The sequence below is a fragment of the Carassius auratus genome, chromosome 39 (assembly GCF_003368295.1).
Source record: "Carassius auratus strain Wakin chromosome 39, ASM336829v1, whole genome shotgun sequence".
Taxonomy (NCBI): Eukaryota; Metazoa; Chordata; class Actinopteri; order Cypriniformes; family Cyprinidae; genus Carassius; species Carassius auratus.
In genome coordinates, this window is record NC_039281.1 from 12,074,680 (window position 1) to 12,095,119 (window position 20,440).

Genomic DNA, 20,440 nt, shown 5'->3' on the forward strand with positions numbered 1-20,440 from the left:
CTAGAAACTGATAAGTTAATGACATCACAATCCTTCCCTATTAGTACAGTGTCCTTGAACCATTTACTGGGAGGAAACATCCCTGTCCTGTAGTACATACTGTAAATCATGAAACAAAAGCATCTGGGAAGAAAATGTCCAATTAACTAAACTTTCATATTACCAAGTTCACTAAATTACTTTATGTATGTATGCATGCATTCATTTCGAATTGTACTATGATAATGCAAATGAAAATAACATAAGATGATTTTAATAGAGAATACGAATACGATATTTTGAAGTTGAATACGATAGAATGTGTCATTTTTAAGATATTAAATTTTTCAACTATATAGTTGTTTTAACATAATTACATTACAGTTTAAAACAATTATAAGCAGAAATGCTACTTTACTATGTTTTTACTAAAACTCCTAAGTGGACTCAATCATATTTTTTTTTAGGTACTATGCTTTTGATGATTTCTCTGTTCGAGAGGGCCCCTGCTGGTTCAAAAACTTGAAAAATATCACTTTTACATTTATCCATTTAAGAGTCACTTATCCAAGTGACTTTCATTTGAGGAATACAACAAGCCATTCATCTCAAAGAGGCAATAACACAAGAAGTGTTAAATACAAAGTTTCAAACATCATCTAGTAAGCTGCAAAACAGAGATATCAAGAAAAAAGTTTTTTTTTAAAGATTCAATCATGACTCTGTCAGTTTACAAGAAGTGTCTAATTTGTAAAGTTCTGACAAATAGTTACACTCTGAATTTTAAAGTCTATGACCATCATTACCAGATTATTAGAATATTGCAAAAATGTTAGATATTTGTTCCCTTGAAGCAGCTTAACCAACATACTCTTTAAAATTCAAACTGCAATTAACTCTCACTGAATCCATCAAAGGGCAAAAGGTACACTGTAAAAAGAAATCTGTGGTTGCCAGAACTTCACAGTTAAAAATATGGTAGCAACATTTTAGGTTTTACAGACTTAACTTAAATTCAAAATACAATACTGTATTTCATGAACTGAGCTAATGTTCTAATGTTAATAAACCAACATATTGAAGTAATATCTGTTTTGAACCATTGTAATGCACTAATAACCACCTATAAGCTCATCACTAACAGCTCTTCCACAAGCTAAGAAGGGATACATATAGAAGGTGCACAGTGTCATTCACACGAACACTAAACACTAAACCTATGGTACTGAAATAATGCAATAAACATTAATTTAACAACTTTTGATGAAAGATAAAACCCCAATGTACACAACTGATAAGAAAAAAACTAAGAAGAAACAGTTATTTCAATGAAAATATGAAGTGTCATTCAGGGAATTCTGGGAGTGTAAATTTTCAGTTTTGTACTGTAAATTGAACAATGACTTTTTCTTTTTCACTTCCAAAAACTGTAATTTTAACGTTATTTTACTGTAAAATTAAATTAAATGTAATTACAGTTATTCACCGTATATAGTATGGAAACTTACTGATGAGAAAGTAAAAGGTTTTTGCTGTACCATTTCTACAGTCTTTTACTGTTAAGATCACAATCATTTTTTACTATTCTGCACCTCTCCCCTATTGTCTTACATGTGGTTGTCCACCCCTCCCTCTCATTTATCCGAAACTGTGGCCTATTTCCATTCCCACTCCAGCAAGCCCCCCTCTCACCCCAGGCCCTGGTTAACACCCCACATTGTTATGTCCTCGTGCTATAAATTGTGCTGGAGAGCAGGGCGGAAGGATGTGACTAAACACAGTGGCTTAGAGAAAAAGCTTTTGTCACCCTTCCCGTTAGTTTTGTGTGTGTCCCATGTAGTCTCATCTCAGCAGTGGGAAGACCTCATCTAGAGATACATTTCAACGTTTAATATGCTTTGCTTTTGTATCTTCAGTGTGTTGTATGGGTATGGTTAAGCTTTAGATATTAGAAACAGATGTGAGAGGGGAACTCAGTCACTATCCAGGATACAGTACAGATTTTTACGGTAAGGGAAGAGGGGAGGGGTGAAGAAGCGAGGGGAGGAGAGCAGGAGATGGGGGAAGACATCACTGCCTCCCCAACCACCGCAATCGCCAAAGGAAACACTGTAATCTCAAGGAACATCTCAAAGATTTCCTCAGGAATCACCACGAAGTAACCTCGCGGGCAGCCACCATTCATTTCAGCGTCGTTGATTCGGATTAAAACCGACCAATCGCATGAAGCACTAGTATAACCGGCCTGTCCTACATTCCGACTCTTATTTGTTTGTTTAATTATTTATGATATTTACAACGCGTTTCGTGGCGAACGCTCGCGATCGGATGTTTTGCCTATTTAGACATTAAAATGGCACCGTGATTATTTACCGGACTTGCACTGGAATGGGTAAAAGCTTCAGGGCGGAGAGAGGCGGACTTTGTGATCCCTGAAAAATACAGAAGAGATGCTCCACGGGGATTATTTTTAACGTCCGTGTTGACCTCTCATCCAAGCAGCCCGAAGAGCAGAAACAAACACGATGTGCTTCAGTGATTCCCAGAAGCCAAATACTGAGAAATGAATGCTGCCAGTTACGATTTAAAGCACGGAGGAGAGAGGTAGGCCTTTTTAACGTGTTACAACCAGGAGGTGTTTGATATTTTAATCATTAAACATGAAAAATCCAGTTGCATATAAGAATTGTCCATCCCGCCTTTATTATAGGTTATAAATAGCGGAGCAAAGAGGAAATGGAGCGTTTTCTTCGTGCCTGGATGAGGAATGCTGCAATCCATTTACAGTGATAGACGTCTCACATGCTTCATAAGAGTTAGTTTATGGTTTACCCGCTGTGATACCAAGTGACAGTGAATTTGTGTAGAGTATGGGGAGCAACAGTGAAATACTGAACCGGGAGCTGTCAAAGATGTCTGAAGAAGACTTGCTGGCTTGTTCTAAGGAAGAGCTGGTGAGTCGACTCCGCAGAGAAGAATCAGAAAAGATGTCTGCTCTCATACAGCGCGGTCGATTAATCAAGGAGGTCAATAAACAACTGCAGGGACATCTGCTTGAAATCAGGGAACTCAAAGTCATCAACCAGACGCTGCAAGAGGAGAACCAGGAACTTCGGGATTTGTGCTGCTTTCTGGACGACGACCGTCTGAAAGTGAAGAAGCTCGCTCGTGAGTGGCAACTATTCGGCCATCACGCTGCTAAAGTGATGCGCGAGGACCTCGGCGGATACCTCAAGAAGCTCGCCGACCTCGAGCGGATGCAAGACGGTCTGGTGAAGGAGAACCTGGATCTGAAGGAACTTTGTTTGGTGCTGGAGGAAGAGTGTGTGAGCAGAAGTGATTCCAGCCCGGGTGGCTCCACGGATCTCAACATACCGTGTATGGTGGCCCGGGACGTGGGCGACGGGAGCTCCAGCACCGGGAGTGTTGGCAGTCCAGACCAAATGCACTTGGTGTGTTCACCAGATGACTGAAGGAGAGGAGCAGAGCCATATTACTTTAACCTTCTCTCTTGATGCTGAGACAGACTTTTTATGTCTTCTTAAGACAAAGTAGTTTACATTTCCCGACAAAAACATCTCAGCTATTTCGGTGGAAATAGACTCTAGCTAGTTTACTCATGGCCTTTTGATGCCATAAATACAGTTTCTCTATATTTCATTGATTAACATTTTATAGTTGGCAGACCTTTAACACTTGAGTAAAATTATTGGGTGCCAGGCAAAACAGAATTATTTTTAATCTTTTGAAGTGACAGCCTTTCCTTTTAAAACAGTCCTCCTGCTGGGAAATCCAGCTTAAAGGTTACAGTTCAAATTGAAATGAAATGTTTGTCATAATTTACACCCCTTGATGTCGTTCCAAACCTGTATGCTTTCTGCCGTGGAGCACAAAATGAGATATTTTGAAGAATTATTATTTAGAATAAGTGTTTTTATATCCATACATTAAAAGTCAGTGCTTTCCAAAACAAAGTTGGACTCCATTGACTTTTAACCTCTGAATCAGTTTTTTGCAAACGGGTTCGCTGACCCTGGTTTTTGGTTATTGGATGAAAAGCTTGTAACAAAAAAATAAAATAAATAACACCTACTGACAAAGATTAAATATTTTATTTGCTTACCTGCATGTCATGCTGACCATTAACTGGTATTAGAGAACCTTAAACTTCATGAGAATTAACTGTTAAATTATTCAAAAATTAACTAAGGGGGTATTTCAAGTAAGTTTTTTAGGTTAAAGTTGTTCAGCTCACAAAAATAAATAAATTGGGGAATCCCAGGTATGAGAAAGTCACACAGGTTTGCAACAAATGTGAATGAATCGTTTTGATTTACTTCCTTTTTAAGCTGGTAGATTTGTTTTTGGAACATGGTGGCTGGACTCTACCTGGTCTAAGTTAGTCGAAAACTATTTTGACCAAGATGATAGGACCAACTGGTCTAAGATAGCCTTCCAGCTTGAACTCTCTAGAAACCATCCACCATGTTGCAAAAGCTGCAGATTTTCCAGCAGACCTATTTATGGTATTAGTATCATTATTTGAATGTATGATTTTCCAATTGTTGCAGGAATGCTTCCTGTCATCTCTTGTAGGGGTTGTAGATAGGGGCAAAAATTTAGTTTTGGGGTTGACATTTTCAACAACATTGAGAGAAACTAACCATACTGCTAACTTGTACCAGGTTTACTGTGCACTGATCTGTTCACGAGCTGATGTTTTTCCTGCGATGCACTATGACAAGACTGCAATGAATCACATGCACATTTTTACTGATTAGAGCCATATACTATGTAGTGGTCTGTTTAAGATCATTACAAAAAGCACTGAACATTTTTCAGCAATGGAGAGGAAATAAAGTATCAATAGACTGTGCAAAGTGAAGCCTCCATTGTAAGCAGATCCGATTTTTTGTGATGTAATATGGCTGTATCATGGAGGCCCAAGAATGATTAACTGAACATGCACGTCACTAGACCACTTTTCTACGAGATAGTTGTTTCCTGTTTATTTTTAACTGGACAGTATAATTCACTAGATGTAGTGACTTGTGCTTCACTAGACAATGTTGCTGTGCTCTGCACTGAATCCAAAATGAACTTTATTTTGCATTAACCCAACTTTAACTACACAACTGTACTGTACAAAGCTTTCCATGTTCAGTTGTTGCTTTGACAAGAATTAATTAATACACACTGATTTGACACTGTTTGAAGGAAAAAACATTGACATGTAGTTTAAAAAATGATTGTGCTAGATATTTGTCATTATTTTGTTGTATTTGCTGCATACTACAAGACCCTCCTACATAGGATTGTTTTCTTGTACATGTTTTTAATCAAGAAATATGATCAGTATTAATTCAATGACTGAAGTTTTATTGCTACAAAACCCAGCTCTCTGATTGGTTAGTATTCGCTTTGATTACTCATTGTGAGTGAGATGGCTTTAAATACACTTGACTGACACACCATGTTCTGTTCTTGTCTTTTCTCCTCATATTTTCACTCTGCATGAAAAAATTGCACTAAATTGCATATTTTTGCTCTGTTTGGGCCTCTGAATAAAAGTCCTCGAGTTGAGCCACATATTCTCTTATATCATACTATATGCAATAAAACCCTGATGTAAAACACATGAAGCTTAATATCCCAGCTCACAGAATGTTCTCAAACTTTGGTTACATTTTTGCCAAGATTGTATCAAAGTTCTGCTCAAACTTTCTCTTACATTTATATTTAAATTTAGTCATTTAGCAGACACTTTCATCTAAAGCGACTTACAAATTAGGAGAACAATAGAAGCAATCAGACCAACAAGAGGGAAACAGTATTCAAGTGCTGTATACTAGTCTCTGTCTAGTTTAGAATAGAATAGAACAGGTAAGTGCTAGTATTAATTGGTCAGGTGTTGATGAAAAATATGTGTCTTTGAGAGGTTTTGTTTTTTGAAAATAGCTAAAGACTCAGCTGCTTGAATTGAGATAGGCTTGTTGTTCCACCAGCTGGGAACAGTCCAGTAAAAGGTCTGTGAGAGTGATATTGTGCCTCTTTGGGCGTCGTTCACTTGCAGAATTCTGGATCAGTTGCAGTGGCTTGGTGAAATGAAATGTACCCTAAAAATTTGAATAACAAAAAAAAAATGGCCTAATGGTTAGAGGGTTGGATTCCCAATCGAAGGTTTGTGGGTTCTAGTCTCGGGCCGGACATAATTGTGGGTGGGGGGAGTGCATGTACAGTTCTCTCTCCACCTTCAATACCACGACGTAGGTGCCCTTGAGCAAGGCATTGAACCCCCAACTGCTCCCCGGGCGCTGCAGCATAAATGGCTGCCCACTGTGTGTGTGTGTGTGTGTTCACTGCTCTGTGTGGGTTAAATGCAGAGCACAAATTCTGAGTATGGGTCACCATACTTGGCTGAATGTCACTTCACTTTCAAAACTTTATCATAAACGATTTTTCGGACAATAATTTGATATGTCAGGCTTTGCAGGGATAAAGTATATATTATAGCTTGCAAAAGACTGTATAACATAAATTTGATATGATATAGGATGTTATTGTAAGTCTGAAATTTTTCTTGCATTACAGTATCTATGTTTACAACAATCAACCTCCTTTAAGCAACAACATGCACTTCAACCACACAAGAACAAAATACATTATACATTATACTCCCTTAAATATTACATTTTACCTTACCCTTCTACTACACTTATACAACTATGTTCACAATACTCTTGAATTTTTATTCAACTCTAGGATTGCCTAATGCACAAAAGAATGTTTCAGACTAACTTTGTTAAATCTTGGGACTCTGTACCTTCGGTTTCATGGTAATAATTCAAACTTACTATGTAGGACATGGTTAGGATCAGAAACTAAATCATTAGCCAGTCTTGAATGTCCCAAAATGTCCCAGTCTTGATGAGTCATGCTGTAGCTCAGGCCCTAATTTATTGATGTTTCACCGGTTTATTTTTGGCTTGCTGTTTACACAGCCAGAACAGTGGCATCTGACTGGCATACAGAGGTCCTTTCAGCAGAACATGTGCTCACTGGTTCATTTAGCTCAAACTCTCTCTTCATTATCTCATTAGTCATATGTTCTCATGTCCTCTCTAAGCGAGCGATAACAGAGGGCACAGTGTGGAGGAAATAGGGTCATCATGTTTATTTATTTAGCTTTTTGTATATTCAAGATGTTGTGGTCTCTTTTAACTTGCATGCTCTTTCACTTTATCACTTTTGTTCCTCAAAGCTGTTCCTCGTTAACTGTTTTCCAGGTATTTTCCATCTTTTTATAACCACATGCTATGAAGTAATAAATACCTTTTCAGACATATTATCACATGCTTGTCATACAGAGCATGTCTCTCACCTTGTGAGTTTTTCCCACGAACACAGACAGATGACCAAAGAGATGTTTATCCTGAGCAGAACTTTATTTGTTTTAATTTGCTGTACAACAATTAAAGATCAACACTGTTAGAGGAAAGTGTTTAACAATTGGTTTCAGATCTGTGACTCATTAAACATTTTTGTAATCAGGACATCCTAGGAGGAAACTGTGTGCTCAAACTCTTGTTTCCTCCCTCTGTACCCCTGTGAGCTTTGAGAGACTCTTTTTCTATTATATAACTTGCTAAACATTTACTTCATTGCCATATTATTTATCTATGTGCCCCCTGCAATAAGCCACAAACAGAGTCTCTTAAGGGGTCTACATGTCAGCTTCAACTTACATGTTTCATACAGTATAGAATTCAATAGAAGTCCACATTTTAAGGCACTCTAGTATGTTACAGATCAGCTCAGGGTCATAACATTGTTTTGTATTCCCAATAGCAGCACATATTTTCAGTAATTGTTTTAATAGATGTAAAATAGCATGCAACATGTCTCCTTATTAAAGGAACCAATGTCAAATCACTAAAAAATATCTTGTTTTCAAAAATACATAGAAATCTATATGTGGTCAAGCAATAGTAGAGTCTAACATAGTGTACTCAGTACAGTATAAATTATATAGAATTTACTTCTACTGGCCTGTAAATCACACATCTTTGCACTTGTAGAGGAAACATCCTGTAGTATAGTAACAGTGGAAGTGTTTCATGAAGTTAAAATATCATTTTTGTAACCAGCGTAACAGTGAACTGTCATTGAAGTGCACATTCTCAGTGTTGGGTTGTGGTGTTGCAGACATTGTATGTAAAGAACCAGGTTTAGGCTGCATCCCTTCAGTTTCTTTAAAACTAGCTTATTCAGCATACACTGTAACTATAACGCAGCATTTCTTAAAACCAAGATTAAACATAAAATAACAAGACATTACATTAAATCCACAAACATGTGCATAGCAAGACAGTACAATCATTACGTAAAAAATTTAAATCCACATTTCTAAAATTGGTAACATGATAATAAATAACGTAATAGACAGCTTTAAAAATCGCTTTCCTGAAGTAACTGATATTCCTTCCTGAAAAGCATACTGATGATAGACTACACTGTGCTCTAACTCTCAAACCCCCAAAGCAACCTCTAAACCTTTTGCTAGCAGGCCAGTTTTTAACTGCTACAGTACCGACACCAATATACTAGATATGTAGTTGAAGTAAATGATTATAAATCAATAATACTATTATTAATGCCACTACAGTAAAATGTTACGACTTAAAAGTCAGTCAGTTTTCTTTTCAGTGTTATATACATATGTGCTGTAAAAATGTAAGTCTACTTCGTATGTAGGATGGTCAGAGCTTTCGTTTTGCACTACACATCCTTAAAAACGTCGCCAAATGAAATGCAAAAATACCTTTTCCTGAACACTTACACGATATGTTATCCATTGAACGAACAGGTCAAACAGACCTCCAAATTCACGCTCTAGGTTTGTAGAGTATTACTAATCAGTTAACGAACGGCATAGTTGGGTCTCCTTACAATATTGAGGTTACACACATCACCTTTAACTCGTGCTTCTCTATTCTTATAGTGCATTTAAGTTATTTGATAACTGCCATGAATAAAGATAAACAGAATACACAGGTAAAAGCATATATGCTTGTATGTAGTAGTAAGGACACTTTTGGAATCACTTCTCCCTCCAGCAGATGAGAAATTAAAGGGTGAGGATGGTTGGTGAATTGAGAGAGTGATCTGACTGATCTCCACTGCTGCTGCTGCGGCGATGAGCGACGCCACACGGCTGAGGGTTATGAGAAGACTGGCTGGTACTTTGAGAGCTGGTGAGATTGAGAGCTTGGGATGAAGTCGCAGAGCGGGTATCCTGTGAAGAAGAGGGGTAGCTGAAGACCAGGCTGGCAGTAAAAGGGGTTAGAGATGGAGTGGAGATGAGGACAGGAGTATGGAGAGACTCTGATTCAAGAGGTGCACTGGTAACTGAGGATATGGATGAAGCTGGAGGTGGGATGGTAATTTTGTGCTGGGGTCTATTAGGCTTGGCGTGAATCTTTGATTCTCTGGAGGGTCCAGGAAGATCAGGGTCCACAGACTCAATCTTGATTCCACTCAGCGTCGGGATGTCATTGCTGGAGTCAGAGTCCGAGTCCGAGTCCGAGTCCTGGACTTTGCAGATGGGTCTGTGGGCTTGAAACACCAACTCAAGCTTCTCTTTTTGCTTCTGAAGCTCGGCGATCTCCTTCTGCAGACGAGATTTTTCATCCTCTAGCTGGTCAGTTTCCTGTGAAAAGAAAGACTTCAAATGTTCAGTTCTTGGATAACAAAGAATGCAAAGACATTTAGACTGAAAGGAAACTTAACAAAAAATGTACAAAATGAACTTACACTTTGCAATGTGTCAGTCAGTTCGCGTCGACGATTCCTGCACTTTGCAGCAGCCATTTTATTACGTTCCCTTCTAATTCTGCGCCGCTCAAGTTCCTCGTGGGATAACTAGAGTGAGAAAGTAATGCAAATAATATAATATAATATAATATAATATAATATAATATAATATAATATAATATAATATAATATAATATAATATAATATAATATAATATAATATAATATAATCATGCAGTAGTTTGACACTATATGTCTTTGTAATAAAATATTTTAAAAAGTACAAAAAAAGATAATAGGAATCAATAAAATAAAAAATATAAATTACAAAATGATTAAAACCTTATGTCTAATTCCAACAATCTGAACCTGATGGTCAATTCAATTTTTATAGTTGATAAACATGTGAAAATACTGCCATCTAGGGGATGAGATTCTTAACTTTATTTCAAATTCACTGAGTACTTTGAGGCAATGTTGCAATTTTCATATCTGTAATTACTCTATTACGAATTCGATAATATATTGTGTTAATTCATTTCACGCTGTCTTTCTTTTGTGGGCATTATATGCAGTTTCCTGACCTTATATTGATGACTCACCTGTAGCCACCCTAGTGACTCAAGTATGAGTCATTAAGTTTTACTCCAGTGAATCACATGATATCCCATTTCCGGTCTCAATATTTCACTATCATCCTGCTATACTCAAGACTTGGATGCATGAGTCAGGCAGGATTTCATGAGTTAATATTGAATGAGCATCTCTAGGTTTCCTATAGGGTAGATGCTATGCTATAAATCATAACATGTATGTGAGAGTCTCACATACAAAATGAATGTATACAAGTTAACACATTAATTTATAAGCCCAAATGAGATTCACACACTGTATGTATCAGCAATCATGTTCACGCATACCCCCAGGTCACACACTTCCGACTCACAACAGGATATTACACATCCTGGGTCTAGCACACTTGGGTCATGTGTGAATAACACGCATGGCTGAGACTGGTTTTTTGGCTAAGACCACCGGCAAAAATGGACAGGATGACAGGTGAACACAGTGACAAAGCATGCTGTCTCTGTCTCGCATCCTGACTCATCACGACCTCATCATGTAGACAGACTGACAGTTATTCAACTGGACTCACATGTTCATCATTACTGCTTCTTGTTGAGCTGCCAACAGCTGTAGCTGGTCTAATTACACCTGGCCGGGACATGTGTGATTGGGAAAGTTGAGGAGTCATATATGGGATTCTTGGTGGCAGTGAGTAAGATGGTGCCCTGGATGGTCCCGGGGCGCCTAGAACGGAGGGCTGAAGCATCCATTGAAGGTCCTGGTTTGAAGTTATGGCATTGAGACTGGGCACAAACTGACTGGATCCTGCCACAGAATATTTCTGCTACAAAGTACAAGAGACATAGACAATATATCATAAGTTACCAAGGCAGTGGCATTATATATTGAGGGAGGAGGCTTTATTATATTTCATCATGACTCAAAAACCCATTGTGTTTGCAGAAACACCCAGATATAAACACCAACTTGAATCATTAAATCTTTTATTATTACCATTATTACTTTATTATTTTCTGCCCTGACCAAATATTTATTTGGACAATAATCTTAAACAGGGGTTCCTAAATGTGCTCAGGGGGTCCACAGAGAAGACATTTAAAACACAGGTTTTTACATAGGTGTTACATTAAGTTTCTAAATAAATTACAATGTTAAGCATTTTAAGCATAGTGATATGTTAAAGTTCATACTTAAAGGCTGTTAACTGTCACCCTGCCCCTTGGTGGGCCACCTACATTTACGTCACTATATTACAATTAAATCCTAATCTAATCATGACAAACTATATATCGTTAGAAAGGTCTAAGACTCCTAAATATATAGATTTTATGAATCATTTTTGTTAAAAATTATGTAGGAAAAGTAATAGATTAATTTATGGCAAGAGCGCACCTTAAAAACCATCATATCAGGAGTTCTGATCTTGTCAAAAAAAAAAGTCTTCTTTGTTGCCTTTTTCTCTATCACAATTTAGAAATCATCAGAAATTAAATATCACTTGAAAACTTAAAATCTCAAAATGCATCCTTTAAAACCCATTTTAAAATCAAACGCTGCATTACCATGAAAATGGAACATCAAAATCATGTTACAAAATGTTTTCAAAAATTTAGGTTTGGATCATGCAATTTCAAGTCTATGTTCAAAAATGTAAGTGACAGTTGACAGGTTGAAGTTACTTTTTTGTCTTAAATGAACAACAGAAAATTATACAGTAACTCATTCATTATTCATAGTTGGTGAAATGTTAATTAAAACTATAAAAATCTTAAATTATAAAAAGAGTGTAACATGAGTTCACTGGATCAGAGATAGAGACGCTTACCTGCTGTTGTTGAGCTGTAGCAGCGGTTGTAGCGACAGTCGCGGAGCTCGAGCCTGATCCAGAGCTGTTATCTGGTAAGGTCCGATCGTTTCCTCTGCCCAGGTTTCCGTAGTTGTACATGTATGCCGGTGACTCTTCAGTAATCCGAAGGAAACTGTTGATTAAATCTCTGAACTCTGTGTCGCTGCCTACTTTTCTATGTCTGCTTTCCCAAAAAGGTTCCTCCTACTTATATCACTGACAGTTCACGCGAAATTCAAAAGCAAGTTAAAAATCCACCTTGTTGCGGGAAAACGGTAGAATCCACCACGATAAGTCTAGGGGAGTCTAGAAGTTTCTGTCATCGTTTAAAAGTTCATATTGCTGACAATTCTAGACTAAATGTAAAAATACGCTTTATGATATGTATAATACAGTTCTGTTTTTCCGCCAGACTGGTGGTTCTGAGTGTTCACCAGAATTTAAATAAGTCATCAAGAACCGTACAGCTTTCGCCCCTCCTATCTTACGGGAAATGGTGCTGCCTATCTATTGAATGACGTTTAGTCACATGGAAGATTACGTATATGACCATAAATGGGGTTTTCCGGAACTCCTTCTGTCTGAGATGTCGCGCTCTCTCACAAGAAAGAGCATATTCTAAATCGAAACTTGAGCTTTTTACAGCAGTTTTCGTTATTATTTTCATTCGGAAAGTATACAGGTCATTGTTTTTCTGTAATAAAACGAGGGTTTATGTTAACACTTAGTTAGCCGTGTGTGGTAAATAAGAGTGGCGGGTCTTGTGACAAGTGAAGTCGTGTGTACACTGAGGTTTCAGTGGAGAGACCTCATTAAAGCACCATACATTGAATGAATGCAATGGATGGATGAAGTGTCATGAAACAATTTTCACTGTATTTAGCTGAATCATCCCTACAGCAGTAAATAGGAAAATTATTCCATTAAATGGTGTAAGGTAGTGAAATCTTGATTCATGACTTTCCTTCTCGTTTTTGAAAACCACAAACTGTTGGGCAGTTCACTGTAGACCTGCAATCTGGTGTATTTTGAGCACAAATATTTTACAATCACAGAGAAGACACTTGAAGCAAGTTTGTGCTTTTTAGGTAAATTGCTCTCAGCCCAGTTTCCATTTACAGTGTTCAAACCAGTGTCAGGAAAATATTATAGTAGTAAGGGGTAGTATTGGAAATGATTCAAGGGACATGTTTTATTTCATGAGAGTACTTTATACCTAATCATACAGGAACACATATATAGTTCATACATCTGAAATTATAAGAATAATTTTAAATCTGAACAATTATGAACATTATCTATAAAACAACATCATCAACAACAACACCAGAATTATTACAAGGAACATTTTAATGTCATCTAGGGTCATTTTATTTTTTTACATTTACTGGAAGTTTTGACCATATAGTCAAGCTCTTACCCTCATTATACTTAATTGCTGTAATTACAGGGCACATTTATAAAAAAATATATATTTTGTGGGTTGATCAAATAAAATTAATAACATGAAAACCCAGCAACATACTTTTTTGTTATTTGTTATTTTTTAATTTTGCTATTTTTCTTTTTTGTAATATGTTTATTACTGTTCAAATACAGTCACTTTTGTTTGTCACCACTATTCAGGATCTGCTCCTTTTCAGCATCATGACTCATCTTCTTTTTTTTTTTTTTTTACAAAAGAAGGACATAAATGATCATAATTGTAACTAGTGAACTGTTTGGTCTATATTACAATAATAAACTGGGGTGACTTTACCTCATAACAAAACCACAACAATGACTCATGAAAGAGAAAACTCTAGAGGTTATATTTTACACATAATTCCAAAACTTTAATGAAATCTATGGTCTTTTTTTATTACATTTAATGGAATTTTTGACCTAGTCAAGCTCTTACCCTGGTCACTCTGACATCATTTAATTGCTGAATTACAGAGCAAATTTAGTGTAAAATATGTTTATTTTATAGGTCAGTCAAACAAAATTAATAACATGAAAACACAAAAACATATGTTTATTATTAATTTTTATTTATTTTATGAAGTTTCTTTTTTTAATATTTTTATTACTGTTCAAATGCTGTTACTGTTCTTTGTCACCACTTTTCAAGGTCTTCATCTTTTCAGCATCATTATGACTCATTTTTTAACTGTTCTGTACATTAGTGTTCAGTACAATGGTCTGTGACAAGAGAAAAAAATGTTTGTAAAAATGAAACCACAAGGCTGAAGTGGATATCTTATCTAAATGATATCTTTCCCATTTCATGTTTGAGGAATAATTGACTTGCTTTGGAATGATGTCATTGTTTCCTTTGTCCTGTTTTGACTGATTAATGAGCCCAGCCCACCCTTTCTTTTTTTTCTTATTTTTATATCATAATGTGGTGTTATCTTTTTTTATTTAATTATATTGTGGTACTATATATCAGATTTCTTCTGGCGAGATCTGGTTGTAACCAGAGTGTGAGTGCATCACTGGGTGAATTATGACCTAAGCAGAATGGAATGCTGTGTTGACACTCCCCTTTCCAAGTCTAGACAGCATGCCTGGACATGCAGGCAAGGTGCATCTTACCCAGATAGGATGTGCTGTTACCCAAGGCTTGGTACTGATGCAAACAATTTACGTAGGCTATGTTGATGTTCTGGACACTAAGAAATTAATGGCACTCCCCACTACCAGTTATTTCACGTTTTCAACCAAATGTTGCTATTCTGTCATTTACACAAAAATGTTAGAACTTCTGCGCTATAACAAATAATTTTCCACATAATAGCTTATAATTTCTCACACACTTAACACACTTAGGTGTAAAAAGGTGTAATTATTACAGATTACGATATGCTTTTATTTAAATGATTATTCTCACAGTAATAGACAACTGTGACATGATAGATATAATTGAATAAATTCTGCATCGTCTTAACAAAGGAATGCAACAAATGATCATACATTTATCTAATTAACTGTTTGGCAAATTACAATGAATATGCTGGGGTGTCTTAACTTCATGACTGGACAAAACAGTGGCTCATTTATTTGATTTGATTTATGTGGCAGTGATGCAGTCTTTTTTCGAAATAAATGTAAATGTAAAATATATATATATATATATACATACATACATACATACATACATACATATATATATATATATATATATATATATATATATATGTGTGTGTGTGTGTGTGTGTGTGTGTCATGATAGCAAGTGACGTTCTACTAGGAACTGCTCATGTCCTCGAGGCCCGTAATTATGCTTTTCCATGGCAACGCTATCAACGCCTAAACAGAGGTGCTCACGTGGTAAGTCGTAGCTCTCAGAAAACTCCCAGTTCACAAGTTGTAATTACGAGTTCTAAGAGGACGTGAACGCTTTTTATGAGTTAGAATCTCGCAATTACGGGAATTCCGAAATGGAATGAATGCTCCTTGAATTACCAGCGAAACTTAATATTCGCCACTGTTTTATGTTTTTTCCTTTAGTTTGCCTACCCTGTCTATGTTGCCTACTAGTACTACGCAACGCCACTTTGTTTTGATTGCCTTGCTTACAGCCAATCAGCATGAAATAACTTCAGCTACGAAACCGTCATTTTAACCAATGAAATTGTGAGGTTTTTCATCTCTGCCACGCAGGCACATTTCTTATCAGCCAATGAGAAGCCAGGTGAGGCGGGTGTAAGGGTGAAGGCGTATCATAGACTGTACACGCGTACCTGTGAGTATAAGCTAACACGGGAATTTATTTAGAAAACAATATTTAAAAATGAAATTATAAGTGACTACCGATCGTTTGTATCCGCATCAAAATAAGCGTTTTTGTTATAATTCTGGTACTGCATTTAAAATTAATCTGACATGTTTTGTTAGACATTTTTCAGATTAGCTAACGTTACATAGCAAGCTAGTAACGTTATATTATTAGTGGTCTGATGCTGACATCAGATCACTTTAACAGTTGGATTGCAGATTGCTTTGTTGGTGAAGCTAATCAAATTGTTTTTGGAATTCAAAACAGCAGAGAAGATGGATTTCCAACAGCATGGATACCGGGCAAGTACGTATGAAAGGACTTTGGAAAAGATTGTTGTTCTTTGAGATACGTAGACAACAACATACTGTACTTTAAAATCAGCAAAGCCTAATGTGATTACATCACGTACAGTTTGCCACTACAGTACATTGCAGATTGTAAAGTAACTGATTAGACCTACCTAATTAAATATCTTCGCTTGATGACGTGCTGTGTGAACCCTTTGCCACATCACATGTTTATTAGTTACTTTAATATCACAGGTCATAGCTGAATAATGAAACTGAAAAAAAAAGTGTTACGAACCTAGTTTTGTTGATGGATAAACAGCCATATATTATATGTGAGGATTCTCTAAACGTGATGTCGCTTTATCAGTAATTTTCTCTCTCTCTCTCTCTCTCTCTCTCTCTCTCTCAATGCAGCAAAGCCCAGAGCCAGAGCATCTCCACCCATTGGGGGTCCGCTTCTTTTTGATGACACCAGTTCGGGGCCCCCACCCATGAACAACCAGAACTACTATAGTTCGGGATATGATATGGCTGATGCATCGGCAGGAGGTCAAGATCCTGGAGCGGGCAGTCTCTTTGCTGATCCAGTGGCCAGTGCTGCCATGATGTATGGCTCATCACTTGCCAATCAAGGCAAGGATATTGTAAACAAAGAGGTGAGATGCCATGTTTAACTTAAGTTAACTTGGTATGTTATTTTATTAATCAAGTGCAGTGCTGCTTTGTGTACAGCCGTTACTGGGGAAACCTCTATATTTCTACCATTACTAAGCACTAACTAGTAGCAGATAATTAATTATCATTTTCTATAAGACCTTCGGCTGATTTTGTCAGACCAGTGCAAAATCGGCCTATGTTTTTACGCAACAAACATGCTGTAAATGTGACATTTATAAAATAAAAAAAAACTAACTACCTTTCTAATCTTTTTGTATTCTATATATTTTCTTTTTATTTATTATACAATTATAAAAAAAAGACCTTGAACTTTAGCTTGCTTTATTCTTTTTCTATTCTATCTCTTTTCTTTATATTTATTATTTAATAACCCTTGCTACGTGTACTGCGTTTAAACTAACTGAGACTTGTTATAGCACTTATATATCATTGCTCTCTTGTTGTCTTTGATTGCTTCCACTGTCCTCACTTTGGATAAAAGCGTCTACTAAATGTAAATGTAAATTAATATAATCATTTATAGATTTGACTCATTCCTTTTCTTGCAAATGTTTTTTTGTAAGTTTATCATTTTATAAGATTTTCATGTTTTTGTGAAAACCTGTACCTGAACTGCACATGTAATTTTACGATTTATTATTGTACAATAGACACTGCCCAACTCCACTCATACAGTGCTAATTTTATTTGTGCACCTCCTAAAATAAAAAAATCACCGTTTATATTGAATTAAAATTTCTTCCTTGATATTTGTGTTTGGAGTCCAATTTTATATACCGTATATATATATATATGTATATGTATGTATGAAGAGTGCCAGACTGAAGGGCTACCAGGGATTTTGAAATTTTGTAAGGCCTGAATATTTATTGTGTCATTGATTTTATTTTTCTCTCACCTTTAATCTCTGGCAGATCAACCGATTCATGTCAGTAAACAAACTGAAGTATTTCTTTGCAGTCGATACCAAATATGTTATGAAGAAACTGTTGCTTCTCATGTTCCCATACACACATCAGGTAAAATATTAAATCCCTAAGAGATAATTTAATGTTTGTTAACATTTTCTCATTTTTAATTAGAATTGCTTCTTTATTGGACATTTTTTATTCTAAATATTATTGGATATAAAATGCAATAAGTAAAGCATTAAAAGTTATTTTAAACTGTTTTAATATCTTGTCAATTTATTATAAATAAATTGTCAGCCTTGTCTTCCATCACCCAGGTGCATTCAGAAAGCCTAATTTATTGTCAAATGAAAAGGTGTGTCTTGCACTTCTTTGAACAGGTTCAATATAAACTTTTTTTTCTTTATGTATACTATAATATCATCAGGACTGGGAAGTACGTTACCACAGAGACACTCCTCTAATACCACGCCATGATGTCAATGCTCCAGATCTCTACATACCCAGTAATTCATTTGTATTTATTCTGAGCAACCCGATAAATCGTTGTGCTGTATTTATAACATTAAATATTAAAAAACTTTAGTAGTTTTAGAGAGTTTTGTAATGCCCCAAACCAACATTAAGTAAATATTATGTGAATGCAAACTCAAGCTCAATTTTGTGCCCTTTTGTTGCCACAACTGCCACTTTTCCATAAACTCTCTTCTCCTATAGCCAGTGTTTTCTTTCAGGTTACTTTCAGGTTAGTCAGGTCACATTTCAGGTCATGGCAGAGTTTCCGTTAAAGAGAATCTTGCTGAGCAAGTTAGATTTTATAAACATGTTTATAGCTAGCTACCTGAAAAATAACTCATCCTAATGGTACAGATATTTGAAGGACACTCTATTGATCCCTTGAGGACCAGAATTTAATGCAAGAATGCATATTAAGTATGAGCAACAGTACTATGCTTACAATGTGTTTGCCATGTAGTAAAATCAGAAACCATGTATCTGTGAATTTATAGAGATGTTGCATTGTTTGCACTTGATCATCAAACTTTTCTTTTGTTTTCATCTAGCAATGGCTTTTATCACCTACATTTTACTGGCTGGTGTGGCTTTAGGAATCCAGAAACGGTGAGTTATAGTGGGTTTTATTGGAGAAATGTACTGATATGGACATGCTTGGACATCCTGAGGGATTCATATAAAAATGCATTTAATAAATAATCTATTAGTTAACTAGCCTATCGTTCAATAACCCTGATGTTGACCCTACTAAATGGAATTCATAACAGTACCTTCAGCACTGCCACGTTCAAGTAATCTTTTTGACAATTTTGTAAATGAGACATGTTATATGATTAATCGTTTTTATGTTTTCTCTACACGTTCAGGTTCAGTCCAGAGGTTCTGGGTTTGTGTGCAAGCACAGCTCTGGTTTGGATCCTCATTGAAGTTCTTGTCATGTTGCTCAGTCTTTACTTGCTCACAGTTCACACAGACCTCTCAACGTTTGACCTTGTTGCTTACAGTGGATACAAATATGTGGGGTATGTTTCGATTGGATGTTCTAATGTATTTTACACACCTGTGAAAGATTTGTAAGTGAATCATGTTTTGTATTGCATTGAAGATGTTTTTTTTTTGTTTTGTTTTTTTCTCAGCATGATTTTCACAGTGTTGTGTGGACTGCTCTTTGGCACTGATGGTTACTTCGTTGCTCTTGCTTGGTCTTCTTGTGCCCTCATGTTTTTTATTGTGAGTTTCGTAAGTTTTGTACGTTTCTACGTTTTTTTCAATACATTTCTCCAATTAATTTCTTAAAAAACATTTTTTCAGGTTCGTTCTCTAAAAATGAAGATCCTGTCTTCATTCTCAGCAGACTCCATGGGTGTAAGAGCGAGTGCCAAACCCCAAATTCGCATGTACATAACCCTGGTATCAGCTGTCTTTCAGCCAATAATCATTTACTGGCTCACTGCTCATTTGGTCAGATGACCGACAGTATTAAATTATGAAGGAACTTTAAAATGACAATGCTGGACTGGGATGGCTTCATTTTTGGCATTGTTTGAGACAACAGTGGATTACCATGATTGTGCTTTTATCCACAAAGGATTTATGTGGTCTGATCTTCAACATTGGCTCCATCAGCATTGTCTTCTGCACATTAGTTGTTGGAAATATAATTTAATATTTTTACAGAATTGTTTTTCTGTTGTTGAAAATGGGAAAATAACAGTTTGACTGCTCTTGTGTCTTCTCCCTGCTGCTTTAGTGTCACAAAATCCAGACCTAATTTTAAGAGGCTTTCTGATTTATCTGCCCTGTGCTGTGATTCTTGTGTGATGTGCAATTGGTGAACACATGATCAACTCAAGTGTCCTTCTTTTTTGTGCATGAACAGCTGTGTTTTCTTCTTTACAGCAAAATAAATCACATAAATTAGACTTTTAAGGTGTGTAAATATGTTCTCATCTTGTCAATTAAAATATCTGATAGAGAGACTACAAGCAATAAGAAGTGATCGATTAGGCGCAATAGACGTGTGTTATGACGTTATATGAGTTCAGGTGCTGTAA

At 36.3% G+C, this 20,440-nt stretch overlaps 3 protein-coding genes across 5 annotated transcripts; 2 read left to right on the forward strand and 1 right to left on the reverse strand.

Annotated features, from left to right (window-relative positions):
• The first annotated feature begins 1,767 nt into the window (after positions 1 to 1,767).
• LOC113057936 (coiled-coil domain-containing protein 85B-like) lies at positions 1,768 to 5,455 on the forward strand. Its single transcript, XM_026225555.1, has 2 exons — positions 1,768 to 2,583; positions 2,690 to 5,455. The coding sequence occupies exon 2, from the start codon at positions 2,850 to 2,852 to the stop codon at positions 3,450 to 3,452; it is 603 nt and encodes a 200-aa protein (XP_026081340.1). The 5' UTR covers positions 1,768 to 2,583; positions 2,690 to 2,849; the 3' UTR covers positions 3,453 to 5,455.
• Positions 5,456 to 7,401: 1,946 nt separating this feature from the next.
• LOC113057937 (fos-related antigen 1-like) lies at positions 7,402 to 12,649 on the reverse strand. Its single transcript, XM_026225556.1, has 4 exons — positions 12,205 to 12,649; positions 10,948 to 11,202; positions 9,793 to 9,900; positions 7,402 to 9,688 (listed from the first exon to the last, which is right to left on the reverse strand). The coding sequence occupies exons 1-4, from the start codon at positions 12,322 to 12,324 to the stop codon at positions 9,107 to 9,109; spliced, it is 1,065 nt and encodes a 354-aa protein (XP_026081341.1). The 5' UTR covers positions 12,325 to 12,649; the 3' UTR covers positions 7,402 to 9,106.
• A 3,153-nt stretch (positions 12,650 to 15,802) lies between these two features.
• LOC113057939 (protein YIF1A-like) lies at positions 15,803 to 20,308 on the forward strand. Of its 3 annotated transcripts, none has more exons than XM_026225559.1 (9): positions 15,803 to 15,955; positions 16,256 to 16,294; positions 16,696 to 16,937; positions 17,874 to 17,978; positions 18,298 to 18,376; positions 18,935 to 18,992; positions 19,253 to 19,408; positions 19,523 to 19,616; positions 19,698 to 20,308. In XM_026225559.1, the coding sequence occupies exons 2-9, from the start codon at positions 16,264 to 16,266 to the stop codon at positions 19,854 to 19,856; spliced, it is 924 nt and encodes a 307-aa protein (XP_026081344.1). In that variant the 5' UTR covers positions 15,803 to 15,955; positions 16,256 to 16,263; the 3' UTR covers positions 19,857 to 20,308. The 3 variants fall into 3 exon arrangements, with proteins under 3 accessions (XP_026081344.1, XP_026081346.1, XP_026081345.1); XM_026225561.1 differs by having other exon boundaries at positions 15,850 to 15,955; positions 16,259 to 16,294; XM_026225560.1 differs by lacking the exon at positions 15,803 to 15,955 and adding an exon at positions 15,964 to 16,070.
• The last annotated feature ends 132 nt before the right edge of the window (positions 20,309 to 20,440 follow it).